At 47.0% G+C, this 17,120-nt stretch overlaps 2 protein-coding genes across 2 annotated transcripts; both read right to left on the minus strand.

Moving 5' to 3' along the window:
• Positions 1–29: 29 nt before the first annotated feature.
• sars1 (seryl-tRNA synthetase 1) lies at positions 30–10,517 on the minus strand. Its single transcript, XM_060058144.1, has 11 exons — positions 10,343–10,517; positions 9,748–9,818; positions 9,180–9,260; positions 7,727–7,885; positions 7,161–7,304; positions 4,872–5,027; positions 4,023–4,244; positions 2,711–2,840; positions 2,171–2,328; positions 1,682–1,811; positions 30–1,124 (listed from the first exon to the last, which is right to left on the minus strand). Exons 1-11 carry the CDS (start codon positions 10,476–10,478, stop codon positions 973–975), a joined length of 1,539 nt encoding a protein of 512 aa, XP_059914127.1. The 5' UTR covers positions 10,479–10,517; the 3' UTR covers positions 30–972.
• A 327-nt stretch (positions 10,518–10,844) lies between these two features.
• si:ch211-207e14.4 (interleukin-17 receptor D) lies at positions 10,845–17,071 on the minus strand. Its single transcript, XM_060058342.1, has 8 exons — positions 16,665–17,071; positions 16,394–16,432; positions 16,092–16,237; positions 15,822–15,896; positions 15,468–15,534; positions 14,675–14,818; positions 13,371–13,546; positions 10,845–12,857 (listed from the first exon to the last, which is right to left on the minus strand). The coding sequence occupies exons 1-8, from the start codon at positions 16,726–16,728 to the stop codon at positions 12,123–12,125; spliced, it is 1,446 nt and encodes a 481-aa protein (XP_059914325.1). The 5' UTR covers positions 16,729–17,071; the 3' UTR covers positions 10,845–12,122.
• Between the last annotated feature and the right edge of the window lie 49 nt (positions 17,072–17,120).

Below are 17,120 nucleotides of genomic sequence, written 5' to 3' on the forward strand. Positions count from 1 at the left end.
CAAATACAAAAAGGCAAACAAATAATAGGTTATTTGATCCACCGTTTATCTTTAATGTATTTATCAGGATCCACCTATAATGCTTAATAATATTTATATATACTAGCAATTAGACATGTCAATGCATCAATCATAGATATACTATGGAAAAACAACTGCTGGCAAACATGAATGAAGAGATCTCCCCCAAGGCCCAAAGCCAGCAGCCTAGAACAACCAAGGCCACCTTTATATCCAGGAGTTATACACTAGCAATAAACACAGTGAATACATCATACAGCCCGATATCGCCAAAGTGAACAAACTGACACGTTCGCCGCTCTTCACCGATGGCGCCATCGGCCAGCTGAATGGCCCTGTGCTGGAGATGTGAAGCGTCGACAGCTGCTGTTGGTTGATCTCGTGAATATCCCATAATTAACCTGCTGACCGCTGTACCATTTTATACTGTACACTGGACTGTACACAGCTAGCGAGAGAGTGGTCGGTGTGGAGAAGAGCCAACGGGCTGAGGTGCCCTGTTTCCCTGCTTGTTTTTGAGTGTGGATCGGGCAGCCGGGGAGGGGGGGGGGGGAAGATGGCGTCGAGCAAGCAAAGTATTGAGACGAGCGAGCAAAGTATCGAAGGAGTAGGACAGAGTAGAGCCCTCTTTGCATCCCCTGACGGCACCAATGAACTCATGGAGGAGTTCACAGTGGTCTCCTCAGAAGCACGGCTGACATGGTACAACGTCGGGCCAGTGTGTGTGTGTGTGTGTGTGTGTGTGTGTGCGTGCGTGCGTGCGTGCGTGCGTGCGTGCGTGCGTGCGTGCGTGCGTGCGTGCGTGCGTGCGTGCGTGCGTGCGTGCGTGCGTGCGTGCGTGCGTGCGTGCGTGCGTGTGGGGGGGGTTCTACTCTGTCCTCCTCCAACGAGAGGATGATGAAGAGGAGGAGGAGGAGGGTTGGTGGTGGTTGGTGGTGAAAGGCGGGGGTCTTATGAGTCATTGACAGACATGTTCTCCACGTCGGCGGGCAGGTCCTGGGGGTCCTGCTTCTTCTTCTTGCCCCCCTCCTGCTTCTTGGCCTTCTTGGTGGTCTCCTGGTCGATGGGGGCCGGCTTCACAAAGCGGATCATCTCGGCCATGTCTGCGGACGGGAGGGGGGCGCAGGTCAAACAGGGACAGGGGGTGTGATACACAGTACTACAACATACCCATGTTTCTGGTGGGTGGTCTGCTCACGTGTTTCAACGCAAGGATAGGAGGACTATGGCTCTGGATCTTAGAGGATAGCCAATCTAAACTCCAGCTGAAAAAGGCCTACAGATTAATACTAACCCTAACTCTGTTTCAAATCCCGGTTTGAATCCCAGCGTTTAAAGTTCTGGGTTAATAATAACTTGAATTTATATGGTGCCTTTCAGCGTACCCGGGGTCGCTTGACAAAAAGGAGGGGGGGAAAAGGGGGGGGGGGTCGAAGGACTCGGTGAAGAGAAATGTTTAGCTCTCCTCTTTAATAACCTGCCCCTGACTTCACAGTCTAACCCCCTGATGGTCAAATCTCCACGTTGCGCGCATTAGTCCACTCGCGGACAACAACCTATTCCCGCTTGCAGTGGATGGATGAGGATCAGATCAGATGCTCCTTCATCGGCCCCCCAGACGGTCACAGCGTGGGAGGGAGGCCGACGACGTGCGACTCACCAGGCGGCATGAAGGCACGGAGGGGCTCTGGGATGACGATGCCCTCCTCCGTCTGGTAGTTCTCCAGGATGGCGCACATCACGCGGGTGGTGGCGCACATGGTGGCGTTGAGCATGTGCACGTATTCGGCCTGCGGACGTCCACACACACACACACACACACATTTAGGTTTCCCATTCATCCTTATTAAGGAAATATCTACACAAGTGCAAGCATATTTGAAAAAGAATAACTCATGAGTTGTGGCATTCCGTCAATGAAAGATAAGGACAGTTTTCACCAGTTTCTGTTTGAAAAATACTGGTTGTTTGTGGTTTGATACGTCCCCATCAAGTGTACATTTGGTGTCATGACACCTTGCGTGGTAACATCGAAAAGCCGTTTCCAACATCGACGCATTGCGTGTGCCTCAAGTACGAGGACCAATCGGGGAGGAGCGTGCAGAGCCCTTCAGACCCTGGGTGTGTCAGCGGCCTGCGGTTCCCCCACCTTGTCCATCATCTTCTTGGTCTGCCCGAAGCGGATGCGGAGGCGGCGGGCCTGGTAGTCCAGGCAGTTGGAGCAGGACACCAGCTCCCTGAAGGCCGCCGAGCCTGGAAACCAGGCCTCCAGGTCCAGCTTCTTACTGGCTGCGTGGTTCAAGGCACCTGGAACGCGCACACCCACACACGCGTTACTTTATAGCAGTGGTCTGGTCGTTCCCTAAGACACTACAACTACAACCAGAAGTTCAACCATTCATTTAAAAAGCACATTTATTTTATTTTGTTTTCTGTGTTTGTCATCGGACTGTCTCTCACCACATTTAGGGCTGTAAATTGTTCTTTTAATTTGTGTTTGAAGTTGTAGCACTTCAAGTACCTCCGTAAACCCTTGTTGTTGTTTTTTAAATGCGGTTTATTAATAAATGTACCTGACTTGACTGATAATTGCATTTATGAATGCATAAACAAGGTGTGGTCTTTTGTGTGTGGTTATTACACGTGTCGGAGCAAGCGTGCATGCAAGTCATTAGCCCGTGTGCCCTACCAGAAACAATGTTGACAATGCGGTAAGGAATCCCCAGCGACTGGTAGAACTCCTCCGCGGTGCCGATCATCTCGTCAAACGTCTCCCAGGACTTGTCGTCGTGCGGGGAGGCGTAGATGAACTGCTCGATCTGAACACAAATCCACGGGGCAGGGCGGGCGCCACTCGATGAGTCATCGCGGAACAAACAACAGGCGTGCTTCACTCGGGAACGTGCACTATCTTAGTGAGGCGGGGTTTGTAAACAGCTCGTTGGGTTTAATCCAACCTGTTACATCTCTCATCGACCGTTGTTCAGTTTGTTCTGGGGTTAGTGTCGGGACGGGTTTGGAGGAACGGATACGATCGTACTATAACACGTAGTGCATGGAACGGTAAGGCATGCAAACACCCACAGTGAATCTGAAGAGATCCGCAACCTTCAAACTTTATAACTTCAAATGAATGTTGAACACAAAGGAAAAGGAAAAGAAGTTGAGTCTCCTCGGGAGTAACGGTGGGTTACCATCCTGATTCCTTTGTATAGCTAACTTGAGTCTCCTCAGGAGTAACGGTGGGTTACCATCGTACATTCCATCGTACATTCCTTTCCATAGCTCATACAGACTGGGGCCACCACACCTCTCCGCCCGCAGCACTTCGGGTGTGGCGTCTTGCTCTGGGACACACAGCGACACTCGGGTTTCGAGGAGCCGGGGAATCGAACCAGCGACCTTCGGCTCACCAGCCCAACCTACTCTACCTCCAGAGCCACTGCCGCCCCCCTTGACCAGCAGACTGAGTGACACCGTATTACAACGCGCCACCACCATAAAAACGGCACAGAAAGTCATTGGATGTCCTCTTCTCTCTCTTGAGGATGTGTACAATAGACACTGCCTCAGGAGAGCTCATAGCATCCTGAGAGACTCATCCCACCCAGGCCATAACCTGTTTGAACTGTTGCCCTCTGGGAGGCGCTACAGGGCAATCAGGTCAAGAACAAATAGGCTTAAAAACAGTTTCTACCCCAGAGCTGTTATTTCTCTAAATAATGCAGGATTATAAATGACTGCATTATCATACCAATCTGACCTTTTAAATTGGCTGACATTTTAAAATGTATATATTTTTTTGAGTTCAACATTCTAAATTTATTTTCAAAAAATACACTAATTTTCTCATTTAGTTTTTGTTTTAAAAGCACTTATTTTGAGAGCCTCTACCCCAATTTCGTTGCACTTTGTGTAATGACAATAAAGAGATTCTGATTCTGATTCATAGAACAACCAACAGGCTGCATTGACCCACGACCCACGAGGGGAACCCTGACCTTCTCGAACTGGTGCACGCGGAAGATGCCGCGCGTGTCCCGGCCGTGGGAGCCCACTTCCTGCCGGAAGCAGGTGGAGAAGCCGGCGTAGCGCAGCGGCAGGTCCTCGGGCTTCAGCCACTCGTCGCGCAGGAAGGCGGCGATGGGCTGCTCCGACGTGGCGATCAGGTACTTCTCGTCCACCGAGTTGTCGTCCGACTTCTCGCTGCCCTTGCCAATCACCTGGGGGGGGGGGGGGGTAATAATATGATGATAAACGTGGTCCGGCTGGGGAAGGTTTGCTGTTTCAGTGCTCCTGAATATAATGTGCTTTGATATTGTTTTTGTCAAAGCACTTTTTTTTTTTATCAACAAAAAAAAAATTTCGGTTTATTTTTTTCAGCCTTTTGACTCCTTCTGAAAATGTTCGGCCAAAAATGGGCATCTGCGTTTTTCCTTCGTGTAAACGGGGCCGAAGTGATTGCGACGTTGACCAAAAACAACAACAAGTGCAACGGTTGTAGTTCTTTAAATCAACAAAGAATTATTATTTATTTATTTGGGGTATTTTTGGGGGGAAATTTCAAAGTTGTGTTCTCACTTCTCAATTACAAAGGGTTATCTTTTGGAGAGAAAGGCTGAATAAATGCATCATGTTTTCAAACTAAAAAACAATCGTTTGAATAATCGTGATTTCAATATTGACCAAAATAATCGTGATTGTGATTTTTTTTCCTTAATCGAGCAGCCCTACCCAAAACCTGTTCCAAATATCCCTCCATATCAAAATGGCGACCCTCTGACCTCAAGGGGCCCCCCTGTGTGTGAAAGGAGGGAGAGGGGAAGCCTTGGCGGACCCCGCCCACACACCTTGTAGAGCTCGTCGTCAAACTGGCTGAGCTGGGCCACCTCCTGCATCACCTCCTTCCTCATGAAGAACGGCGTGTACAGCGGCGTGTACTGCTTGCCGTGGAGGACCCTCAGGGCGTAGTTGATGAGAGCCTGTTCGAGGAACACCAAGGGTCCCTGAAGGCAAGGCACACACACACACACACACACGTTACTTTATAGCAGGGGTCGTTCCCTAAGACACTACAACTACAACCCCGACCAGAAGGTCAACCACACATCTCAAAAGCACATTTATTTTATATTACTGTTTTCTGTGTTTGTCATCGGGCTGTCTCCCACCGGGCTGTAAATTGTTGTTTGAATTATCGTTCCAAGTTTTATGGTTTTAAGTACTTCGGTACAATACTGGTTGTTGCTGTTTTTAAATGTGGTTAATTAATTCTTGACTAGGGATGCACCGAAATGAAAATTCTTGGCCGAAACCGAAACCGAATACCGAATGTGGCTTTTGCTGTTTTTCATTCTGTGCTCTGTGTTTTTCATTCATTTAGCTTTAAAGGGGACTTATTATACCACCAGGTGTGAGTGTGATTAGCCTTACAAGCCGTTTCGAAAATCGGCCTAATATGACATCACTAGTGGGTGTGTCCACCTAGATCTGTGCTGGATAGATAAGCAATGTTTACTTCAGTCCACTGGAAATATTAAATATTTATTTAATACTGAACGTTTTCTATTCCAGCAGACCTTCTAGAATTTAAGAACAATGTACCTTTAAATAAATGAGTAAAACATTTTTTTTATTTAATTTTTTAATTAATTAATTCATGACTAGGGATGCACCGAAATGAAAATTCTTGGCCGAAACCGAAACCGAATATACTGAAACAGTTGGCCGAAAGCCGAAACCGAATACCGAATGTGGCTTTTGCTGTTTTTCATTCATTTAGCTTTAAAGGGGACTTATTATACCACCAGGTGTGAGTGTGATTAGCCTTACAAGCCGTTTCGAAAATCGGCCTAATATGACATCACTAGTGGGTGTGTCCACCTAGATCTGTGCTGGATAGATAAGCAATGTTTACTTCAGTCCACTGGAAATATTAAATATTTATTTAATACTGAACGTTTTCTATTCCAGCAGACCTTCTAGAATTTAAGAACAATGTACCTTTAAATAAATGAGTAAAACAATTTTTTTATTAAATTTTTTAAATCAAAAATAAAAATGTCCGGTGTATTTTTTTCGGCCGAAACCGAAAATGATGTTTTGGGCCATTTTCGGCCGAACATTTTCGGTGGCCGAATATTTGGTGCATCCCTATTCATGACTATTAAGTACGTGTATGAATGTTGTTGATCTTCTAGGAACACCAGGGGACTCTGAAGGCAAGGCAGGCGCACACACTATTTCAAAATACCATCCAATGAAATTCTAGGATGTAATACACAGGCATTTCTACAAGTGGGGGTGCCAAAAGAAGCAACAAAAGGGCCAAAGACGGTGGTAAACTTTTCATTAATAATAAGGGAGGAATACCCCCAGGCAATTAAGGTGTAAAAATGCATGTGAAGTCGTATTCACGTCTGTAATTCACCGAAATCAATCTCAATTAGAAATTCAACACTGATACACAAGTCTTTACCTGTACATCACAGCTTCAATAAGAGGATTTAGCCTTAAACGAATTGTAACGTGCCAATCGAAAGTTCGATGAGGTTGCTATGTAAACAAGTACAAGTATGGACTTCGCACATTCCATACACAAACTGATAATGGATGAGCATTCAATTGTGCATACCACTTTGAGAGAGGCAAGTACGTACACTTTATCTCTATTAGATCAAACATTCAGTCGAATCAAGCGCATACATGCTCTGTGCTCATTTGAGACAGGTCACACGTTGACACAGGCCACACGTTGACACAGGTCACACCATGAGGCAGGTCACACAGGTCACACGTTGACACAGGTCACACCATGACACAGGTCACCACCTTGACATAGGTCACAGGTCACACCTTGACACAGGTCACACCTTGACATAGGTCACAGGTCACACCTTGACACAGGTCACACCTTGACACAGGTCACACCATGACACAGGTCACCACCTTGACATAGGTCACAGGTCACACCTTGACACAGGTCACCACCTTGACATAGGTCACACCATGACACAGGTCACACCTTGACATAGGTCACAGGTCACACCATGACACGGGTCACACCATGACACAGGTCACACGTTGACACAGGTATGACCATGACACAGGTCACACCCTGCCGCCGTCGCCCACCGTACCTTCAGGAAGTATCCCCGGCTCCCGGCCACGATGGCGCCCTTCTCCCCGTCGAAGCCGTCAATCATGACCACCAGGTCCACGTGGGAGTACTTCTTCTGCACACTGCAGTCGCCCCAGGTCCGCTCCACCTTGTTGTCTGCGTCCTACACACACACACACACACACACACACACACACACACACACACACACACACACACACACACACACACACACACACACACACACACACACACACACACACACACACACACACACACACACACACACACACACACGTTAAGTCTAACTGAGGGTCATTACATTGAAGTATACAGAAACGCCAACTATGCTATCGGACTTAAACTAGATGTCCTTTCCCTCTGGCATTCCCAAACTCCTATTTAAAGGGAATAACTTCTCCTGGTAATTCTTTGAGACTATGAACCGCGGAATCACGGCGAATAAATAAAACAAAAGCAGTCAAAGACCAGCAGCGATAACACCGATGGATACAGCGCTTGCTGAGCGACCGGCGCTATGAGCGGTGGTGGTGTTGGTGGTGGGTGGTGTTCTAGAGGGCTCACCTCGTCGTTGCTGATGGGGACGGACGGGTGGAGCAGGTTGCCGATCTCGCGGTGGTAGTCGAAGCGCTCCGCCTCCAACTTCAGCCGGTCGACGTCGGCCCGCTGCACCGCCTCCTCCACCAGCACCCGCACCGCCTTGATCTGGGTCACCGTCAGCGCCTGCACACGCACACGCACACGCACACGCACACACACACACACGGGTCAGGACTACAGAACCACGTCAGGTTATGACACACACACACACACACTGGGTCAGGGCGACAGAACCTCGTCAGGTAGTGACACAAACACTGAGTCAGGGCTACAGAACTACGTCAAGTTGTAACACACACACACACACACACACACACACACACACACACACACACACACACACACACACACACACACACACACACACACACACACACACACACACAAGGCCTAGAGATCCATATCAAATGACACCTGCACATGAAAACACATGTTGTGTGCACTATTCAATGCCTGCCAAAGCACATATACACAATTTATTTAAGAATACTTGATATTATATTTACAACCTGATAGGAATCTATAAATCAAGTGTTGCCTCAATCCAAATTGCCTACCGTAGCTCTAACTGGTACAGCGCTGTGTTAATACTACCAGGATTGCAGGTTCAATTCCAACTGGGACTATTCTTGCAAGCACTAGCAGTATGGCAAGTTGCAGAAGGCATACATTTATTCATATCAGCCAACAGTGCCCCTCAAAGCGCTTCACCTGCATTCTATGCATGGATAGAATACGGTCTATTACTATTGATCCAAAGTTGTTGTCAGTGCAAGTAGCAAAGCAAATCACTATCATGACTTGTGCGATAAGGTGCTCTTGAATCCTACAAAGTCCTGGATACTGTCTGGGTTACCCTGGAGGTAAAGGTCCTTTAAACGTGATGCCTGCCTTTGAAAACACGGAGAATAGCCTTTGTGTTTGTCGGGTGCTTCATACATAAATACATACACACACTTCTCGTAGTAGCAGTAACAAAAAACAATTACAATTGATGACTATGCGTTTCTTCTCAAGATTTCTGCCTTGCTGATTTAAGGGAGTTTTTCTTTGCCCTTGTGAGGGCTTGGGTCAAGGGGGGTGTCTTCAATAATTTGGACTGTTAAGCCCTTTGAGACTGTAATGGTGATCAAGTGCTATGCAATAAAATGGAATTGAATGACGGTTTTGTTTATTCTGTCCATCCATTTCCTTGTCGCAGTACTATTTATTAGCAGACGCCATTATTCAGAAGTCACTGCGAACAATACAGATACGAAGAAGACATTTAAGAGCTAATAATGGAGAACTATAGGAGTCCTCCTGTCGTCGCTGAGGGCTGTTCAGCAGAGTAACAGTCAGTACGACCAAACACATGTCTGCGCATGTTGTTCAATGCGTGTGTGTGTGTGTGTGTGTGTGTGTCGTGCGGTCATACCGATAAAGTTTCAGCTGTCAGAGCCTCGACGTTCTGGGCGACTTCCGGTACAGAGTCGTCCTCCCCAACCGGTTCCTTTTTCTGCATGAGAATGCAGAAAAAGGAATGGTTAGTTCGAAGGAATGGTTAGTTCCTGGACTCGAGAATCCCTCTTCAGTGTTTCTTTTCAAGATTTCTCCACTCCGGGTTTGGAGGGGTTTTATTTGCGCTAAAGAGTGGCTTAGGGTTAGGCAGTGAGTGTTTTATGTTATGTGCCTGTGAATCCGTATGAGACTACAACTGTTTGAAATTAAAAAACCTTAAAGAACTATTGTTTTGGGGGGTTTTCACGCCCTTAGTCATCGGGGCTGTTGTATGATGTGGACCTGTGAGGCCTTTTGAGACTGTGTGTGTGTCAAAGGGCTATACAAATGTAATTGACTCGACTGTATTCACATACACTCTGTGAAAATATCAATCCCATGTTTACAGGTTAAAAGGTGATCATTTATACAGAAAAAAATAAAAACACTGGTGGTTTGATCTTGGTGTTGGGCGGGGTTGACAGTTGACACCTTTAAGACCGTACCTTCATCTTCTCGCCGATGCTTTTGCTGCAGAGATTCTTCATCTTGTTGAGGTTGTCTGCCGTAAAGCGGCCTGTAAGGAATCAACATCAAATCGCTGCAGTGGTGCATTTGATATTGTAGATGCAATTGTAAAGTTGTGATAGACGCGCCCATGTTGCACTGGGCATAGATATCAAGGTGGCATTATTAAATGAAACAACTTTATTTCTCCTACAATAAACTGCATCTTTCATTTTTTTTTTTTTTTAAACCCCATGAGAAACGAAAACGCTATGATCGATGAAGTGCAGCGCTAGGGTGAGAGTGAGTGTGTGCTGTGCTGGGGCTGCTGGGGATTGCATCAGATACCCGGTGCGAATAGGACCGGTCGGTGCTAAAGCTAAGCGCTACTATTTAGACCTGTCAAAATGATCCAACGGGACTGCCATTCTGTGTGCGAGGTAAGCGGGTGTAAATTACTGCATGAAGACAAAGAATTTGGGGAATTTACAGACAAATCGTTGTGTTTATTCTAATTCAATGGAGGGCTAACAATAGCTATTAGCGTTAACGATAGCAACTCCTGTCGGAAGTACAGGATAATTTACCACTTACATTTTCTCCATTCTGTATCTGCAGCGATGAGTTTATCTACAAGGGTCACATCTTTAAACCTCTTCCTCTGTGTCTCTCTGATGAGTTCGGGGTCACCCCCTTTATCGGTCCTGAAGTGGTCCAAATCAAGCACCATCTTTCCACGTTGCCCGTCAACTTCGTCAAGAGAAAGCTGAGCAAGGAAGCGACGAAGGAGACTACAGCCAGGGTTGCCAGATTTTCGCTGCAACATCACGTATTCACAGAAACATAAATATGGAGAGCTAGCACATAACGTGTTTCACATCACATATAAAATGTTAACTACATGATATTAGGTATGCAATAAGCCTGTTCACTCAAATAGCCTGTTTCTCAAGTTTGTAGGAGTTGTTTGTAATAGAAATATACATCCAACATGGCAACACAGCTTGCAACCAGCGCTCGGAACCGCAATGGAAAAGCGTTCAGCCGCTCCATGCCAAGATGCGCAACAGCAGGAAGGAATAGAAAATAAAAACAGTCTTGCTTTTCATTTTATTTGTATTATTGTACATATATAAACATGAAATGAATATTACAAAAATATATATGTTTAAATAGCTCAAACTACTACAATTGTACATGGTTAAGACCGACTAGATCAGATAAGCATCAGCCAGTTTTTACATGGGGTAAGATGTGGGCGTTTTACATTCAAAAAGCCGATTTATCATAACTGGCTTACCTTAAGATCACCATTTCAACAGTTGAATTGTTTACATTCGCTTGCACACAACTTCTCACAACGTAAATACTAAATTGTATACTCATTCTTACTTGGCTATATGACCGACGCATGCACGGAGAACTTTTAAAGGCACCCAGTGCAACTTTATGTAAACATTCAATGAAAAATAAACATTCAATTTCTAGTCTTTTTTACACGTAGTAAGTTTCAATAACTCCATACCATTACATATCGACATTCAAGGAGCAAAGATGAGACGTCGTTGTGTGGTGAGAACTGATAGAAAATCGTAAACAACAACAATCGCCGGTGGGGAGAAGCCATTTTTCCATTGGCTGGAAGCCTGCTTTATTTATTGTAGGTTACAAAAAATAAAGAAAATGGCGGCATTGTTGTTGTTATCGATTTTGTATCAGTTCTCACCACACAACGACGTCTCATCTTTGCTGCTTGAATGTCGGTATGTAATGGTATGGAGTTATTGAAACTTACTACGTGTAAAAAAGACTAGAAATTGAATGTTTATTTTTAAGCCTCGAAAGTTGCACTGGGTGCCTTTAATGAAAATACACAGCAATACGACTGTGTTATATATATTATTGTTAAAATGCCTTGAGTACACAAGAGAGCTTATGAAGAGGTTATAAAACGTTGTACATTCCAAGCATAGCACAAAATACTCATTCTATTTTAACAGGAATAACTCGGGGGGGGGGGGGGGGGGGGGGGGGGGGGGTAAAGGAGGTTGCACTGTTTTGCACAAGAGAACTTTGGCAGGTATACTGTATACTTAAGATGTCCCAGCCATCCTTCATTTCTTTATTTTTAAATGGGACATATTATACCGCCAGGTGTGAGCGTGATTCGCCTTACAATCTAGGTGGACACGCCCACTAGTGACGTCATATGGGGGCAGATTTTCGAAACGGCTTGTAAGGCTAGTCGCACTCACACCCGGTGGTGCAACATGTCCCCTTTAATAAACTTCCAGCTTCAATAAACCTTTGCGCGCGCGCCCTCCCAGCCACCAGGCGGACGTCGCGGTGCCGAGAGCATCGGCCCTGGGACTCCTCACACCGCTACGGCGGCCCACTCTTCCCACCCCCTTTGTCCCTTCTGCTCCTGCTGCTCCTGCTGCTCCTGCTGCTGCTGCTGCTCCTGCTGCTGCTGCTGCTCCTGCTCCTGCTCCTGCTCCTCCTCCTCCTCCACCGTCTCCTCCCCCTGCCCCACCCTCGCCGTCGCCGCCTCTCCCGCCAACCCGGCCTCCGCGATGGCCCGCAGCAGGGCGGCCCCGGACGGGACCCGGGCCAGCCCATCGCGGGACAGGTGCTCCACCTCCAGGTAGCGGCCGGGCGCGTGCAGGGCGACCCCGTGCAGGTGGGAGAAGAGCAGGGGCAGGTCGCCCGGCAGGCGGTAGCGGGCCACCAGGCCGAGCTCCAGGGGGATGTCCGTCTCCTCCGAGTGCGGGAAGATGGCCGCCATGTACTTGGACAGGTCTCTGCCGCGGGCCCGGGCCCGGCCCACCTCCTCCCCGATGAGGGCCACGGCCGCCAGGCAGATCAGCCCTCGCTCCTCCTCCCCCCCCTCCTCCCCCCCCTCCTCCCCCCCCTCCTCCTCCTCCTCCTCCTCCTCCTCCTCTTCTTTGTTGTCGTTCCCGTCGTTGCTGCGGCTGGGAGCCAGGGGACGGTGGTGGAGGCCCCTGGAGCAGAGCACCATGACGAAGTCGCTCTCCTGGAGCTGCCTGCACAGCCAGCCGACGGAGCCTTCCTCTGCCAGGTTGAGAGTGTCCCAAAGGTCCAGACACACCTGGCAGGGAGGGAGGGAGGGAGGGAGGGGGGGAGGGAGAGAGAGGCCCACAGAGAGACAGACAGAGAGAGAGAGAGAGGGAGACAGAGAGAGAGAGAGAGACAGAGGCCCAGAGAGAGAGAGACAGAGGCCCAGAGAGAGAGAGGGAGACAGAGAGAGAGACAGAGGCCCAGAGAGAGAGAGACAGGGAGAGAGAGAGAGACAGAGACAGAGACAGAGACAGAGAGAGAGAGAGAGAGAGAGAGAGAGAAAAATAGAACAGAGAGGGAGAGAGAGAGTGAGTGAGACAGAAATAGAACAGAGAGGGAGAGAGACAGACAGAGAGAGAGCGATAGAAAGAGAAACAGACACAGAGGACCAGACAGACACAGATGGAGTGGACAGAGAGCGAAAAAGAAGGTGAATCTCTGTTTCATGTTTTCTTTTTTTTTTTGTTTTCAACCATAACATTTTGTTATGGTTGGCCATTGTATCACACCAACGGTTTGCATGGAGAGGTAGTTACTTGTCTACCTTAGTGGCCATGTGTTGCTGTATGAAAGCCCCAAGCTGCATGACAGCTCTGACGTGGGCGGGGCCATCCTTGCCACAGTAGCAAATCAGAAGGCGGGGCGGAGTCACACCTCCCTCTGGCAACAAGGGGACTTCCTCCTGTGTGGTCTTGTCTTGATGTCGTTCCACAATAACATCTGCTCGGAGACCAGAAAAAACTTGTTATTTGCAGTTTAGTTCCACCCCTTGTTATTCTGTTTGAGTGTCAATCACAGACCGCAGACTGACATTCATAAAGGCAGCTTATAGTAGTTAGCGTTGAAGGCCAAACGACATAAAAAGTTTAACCGTCCAAAACATTCATGACTCATAAGAAAGTAGCAGAAGTACGTTAAAAAAGCCATTAATTTGTCATACGTGTTTCGAGGAGGATGGAGAGACTAGCCTAGAAAATATTAGAAAATATTCCAAATATTGATGAATAAAGAAATGGAAAAAATTACATTTAAGAGAACAATAAACTTTAAGGATCAAAATTAATTGAAAGGCTAGCCTGAGGAGGCCAAACTGAGTTTCCTTCTGTTTTCTAATGTTACTTTGTTAGATATCCATACAGATTTCTATACTTTACATTTTGCAATAGGTCTAGCAAGCAGTGTCCCCCCTATTCCTGATGCAGTGACAGATGTGCCTTTATTGTTCAACCTGATTCAATTTAACTTTATTGTTTTCGTACCAGTAAAACCCAACCAAATTTAGTAAGCATCATCACTTTCAATATCACCGACAACATTATTGTTCAATTTTATTTGTCAATATTAGTTATTAGTTAAACATACTTATTTACTAAATGTATCCTTACTTTGAATGTCATTCTATTCGGCACTGGCGTTAGCATTCACCCCGCCCCTATAAAATGTAACCGATCCCTGACTCTACCTTATCTCACCCAACCAGACATTGCAAAGTAGCATGAAGTGCAGGTCTATATTAGACTGGGTGGCCCCGCCTATTCTGCCGGCGGTTTGAGTTCGCCCTGCAGAAGGGTCTGGAGAACAGCAACACATTTCTTTCTAGTTTCGATAAGTTTTTGCGGGAGCCAATCACCAAGCTGGCTTTCCCCCCCCCCCCGGGCGCGCTATTGGCTGGTTCAACGCAATGACGACAAGCAAGGGACGGCAAGCAGCCAATTGCGCACAGAGTCATTTGAATTAGGCCCATTGATCCCGCCTCTTGTGCTGAAGAAACTGACAGCAGCTTCCCCATGCCAACGTGCAGTCGATGACTGAGCTTGGTCTGGCAATAGTCTTCCTGTGTTCTGGTACCTGGCTTCAGATCCGCCTTCTTCTTCCACAGGGTGGGCCTCCGGCAGAAGAAGAGCAGCAGGATGGCAGCCAGGACCCCCAGAGACAGGGCCAGCGGCAGGACCAGAGCCAGGGGCCGGGGGCCTGTCCCGCCCGCTGCTGCGTCTGCAGAGAAGACATGTCGGTTGTTAACACGGCGGGTTGTCAAACAGGGGTTACCACACCTCGATGCCAGACAGAAGAACCCCCCCCCCCGGCGTCTACCTTGCACTCAAGAAATGTACGTCAGCATATTAAAAAAAAATAAACATCCACGATGACAAGTGTTAAAAAATGAACACATGTGAAAGTGCCTCAGGTAGCTGTAGGTATGATTTATCAGCTATATTGGATGTGCTCCATTACAGATGATCACAATCTTCAGCTATTCGTGTGAAAGGCTCTTTGAAATGTCAGCTTTGGTTGATGGCACTCATGCAACGTGTTTGACCCCACGTTGTTGTGAGACTGCTCCGGGCTCCTTTGTGACCATCAGGTGATCTTGGTTCGGGGGGGGGGGGGGGGGGATTCCGTCTTGCCTGTCAGTCACAGGTGCGTGAATGCAACCCTTCATAATGGCGTGGACTACAGAGGGAGGATAATTGTCTGGGTTGTCCAAAAGCGTTCACAATTCAAAGCCTTGGTCTGCTGGTTCTGCTCTAGCTCTCTCTCTCTCGCTCTCTGCTCTTATATCTCACCGACCGACCGCAGCCGTTGTCACGTTCTCTCTCTCTCTCTCTCCGGATGATCTACATGAGGTCGAACAGGACGTTACCTCGCTCCCCCGGCTCAACCTGGAAGTCAAAGGAGGCCCTCACCGCATCCACCTCGTCCGCTGCAATCTGTGAGGACGACAATGAGGACAAGCGTTCAGGGTTATCTTTACTCACAGAACACTTTTGTCACAATGACAGTCCCAGGGCTTACAGTACCACACTTCATGCACACAGGCAGGCGCGCGCACGCACGCACACACGCGCGCACGCACACACACACACACACACACAGTACAAAGGTTTGTATGCTATCGTAAATATTGTAAACTTTAAAAATATATATTAAGATAAAAAAATACATTCAAGAGTGAACTTATTTATCCGTTTTGTTTGATCACAATGACAGGTCATACCTCACAGGTGTAGTTAGTTCCTTCTTTCAGGCCCTCTAGGAGGAAACTGCAATGAGTTTTGTTTTTAGAGAAATCCTACGGAAGGAGGAAGATGAAACGCAAAGTTAGGATTGAGGTGGATTATGCAAAAAATACTCAGAATTGTCTTTAGCATTTACTGCTTGTATCTGAACACACCAGTGATCGCTAGCAGACTTGTTTTGACTGGACGCAACTTTTATCTTTCTTTGCACTTCATACGACAAGTGTGTGGTGATGGGCTGGACTTACAGGTGTGATGCCCATGTAAGTCTTTCCTGTGGGCCCGTAGCACCAGGAGAAGTACTTCCTGACGCCCAGGGTGGGCGGGGCCAGGTTGAAGGTCACGGTGACCTCCGCCCTCTGTTGCTTCAGCGCGATCTGTTCAGGGTACCAGTCTACGAGTTCCAGAGACCCCCGATGAACCATTAAAAACTGAATAGTTCACGTTTTGAGGCATACATTTATAATTTAAAAGTCAGCACCCTTCACTTCTTGCTTTTCATTTAAATTAAAAATTTTTTTTAAATTATAATAATGGATTTCTAGCGTACCTTTTTTGCAGCGGTCGATTCCATGCTTCTTTGCGCACGCTATAAATACATGAAACACATTGCTTTGAATCGTACGTGTTTGGTAAATTACATAAAACACATTTGGTAAAATACACAAACATTGTTGATAACACTTGTCATATCAGTAGCGATGGAAATACAACTTTAATACATGTCAGGTATATAATAATAAATAGTCAGTACATATAACACATGTCGTACAGTAGGACAGCAGTAGGCCTTGTGTTGAAGCAGAGATGTGTCCTCTTACTGTTAGTGGAGAAGATCTTGGTGTAGAAGAACTTGTCCCATTTCTCTGGGGCAGGGATAGCCATGACGGTGACTGCGTACTGGGCCCCCAGGGTCAGCCCGGGGAAAGGGTCTGAGGTGTATTCCTGAAGTTCAAAACCAGGTCAGTAACCCGACACACTACAAAACACTTTTTTGAAACGCCCGGATCTGTGTTTTTACTGCGTAGCCATTCAGCCTTTAGATACTTTTGTCCAAACCAGGTCAGTAACCCGACACACTACAAAACACTTTTTGAAACAGCCTGACCTGTGTTTATAATGCGTAGCCTTTAGCCACATTTGTCCAAAGGTGTTAATAAACATAATTTCTTAACACCTTTTTTATTTATTTTAATTATATTGATACATCAACGTCATTGTAATACAGGCCTCGTGTGTAACATTTATCCTTTACTCTTTAGCGATTCTAGCTGAAG

The sequence above is a fragment of the Gadus macrocephalus genome, chromosome 1 (assembly GCF_031168955.1).
Source record: "Gadus macrocephalus chromosome 1, ASM3116895v1".
Taxonomy (NCBI): domain Eukaryota; kingdom Metazoa; phylum Chordata; class Actinopteri; order Gadiformes; family Gadidae; genus Gadus; species Gadus macrocephalus.

What these genes read in the sequence shown, in the direction of transcription:
- sars1 (XM_060058144.1), bottom strand. Translation starts at nt 10,478, where the DNA reads ATGGTGCTTGATTTGGACCACTTCAGGACCGATAAAGGGGGTGACCCC. An exon ending in TTGACGACGAGCTCTACAAG is followed by an intron (nt 4,245 to 4,871) that starts GTGTGTGGGCGG and finishes CCCCCCCCCCAG; the next exon opens with GTGATTGGCAAGGGCAGCGA. An exon ending in CCAAGAAGATGATGGACAAG is followed by an intron (nt 1,812 to 2,170) that starts GTGGGGGAACCG and finishes GGACGTCCGCAG; the next exon opens with GCCGAATACGTGCACATGCT.
- si:ch211-207e14.4 (XM_060058342.1), bottom strand. Translation starts at nt 16,728, where the DNA reads ATGGCTATCCCTGCCCCAGAGAAATGGGACAAGTTCTTCTACACCAAG. An exon ending in CTTACATGGGCATCACACCT is followed by an intron (nt 15,897 to 16,091) that starts GTAAGTCCAGCC and finishes CTCCTTCCGTAG; the next exon opens with GATTTCTCTAAAAACAAAAC. An exon ending in GAACTAACTACACCTGTGAG is followed by an intron (nt 15,535 to 15,821) that starts GTATGACCTGTC and finishes TCGTCCTCACAG; the next exon opens with ATTGCAGCGGACGAGGTGGA.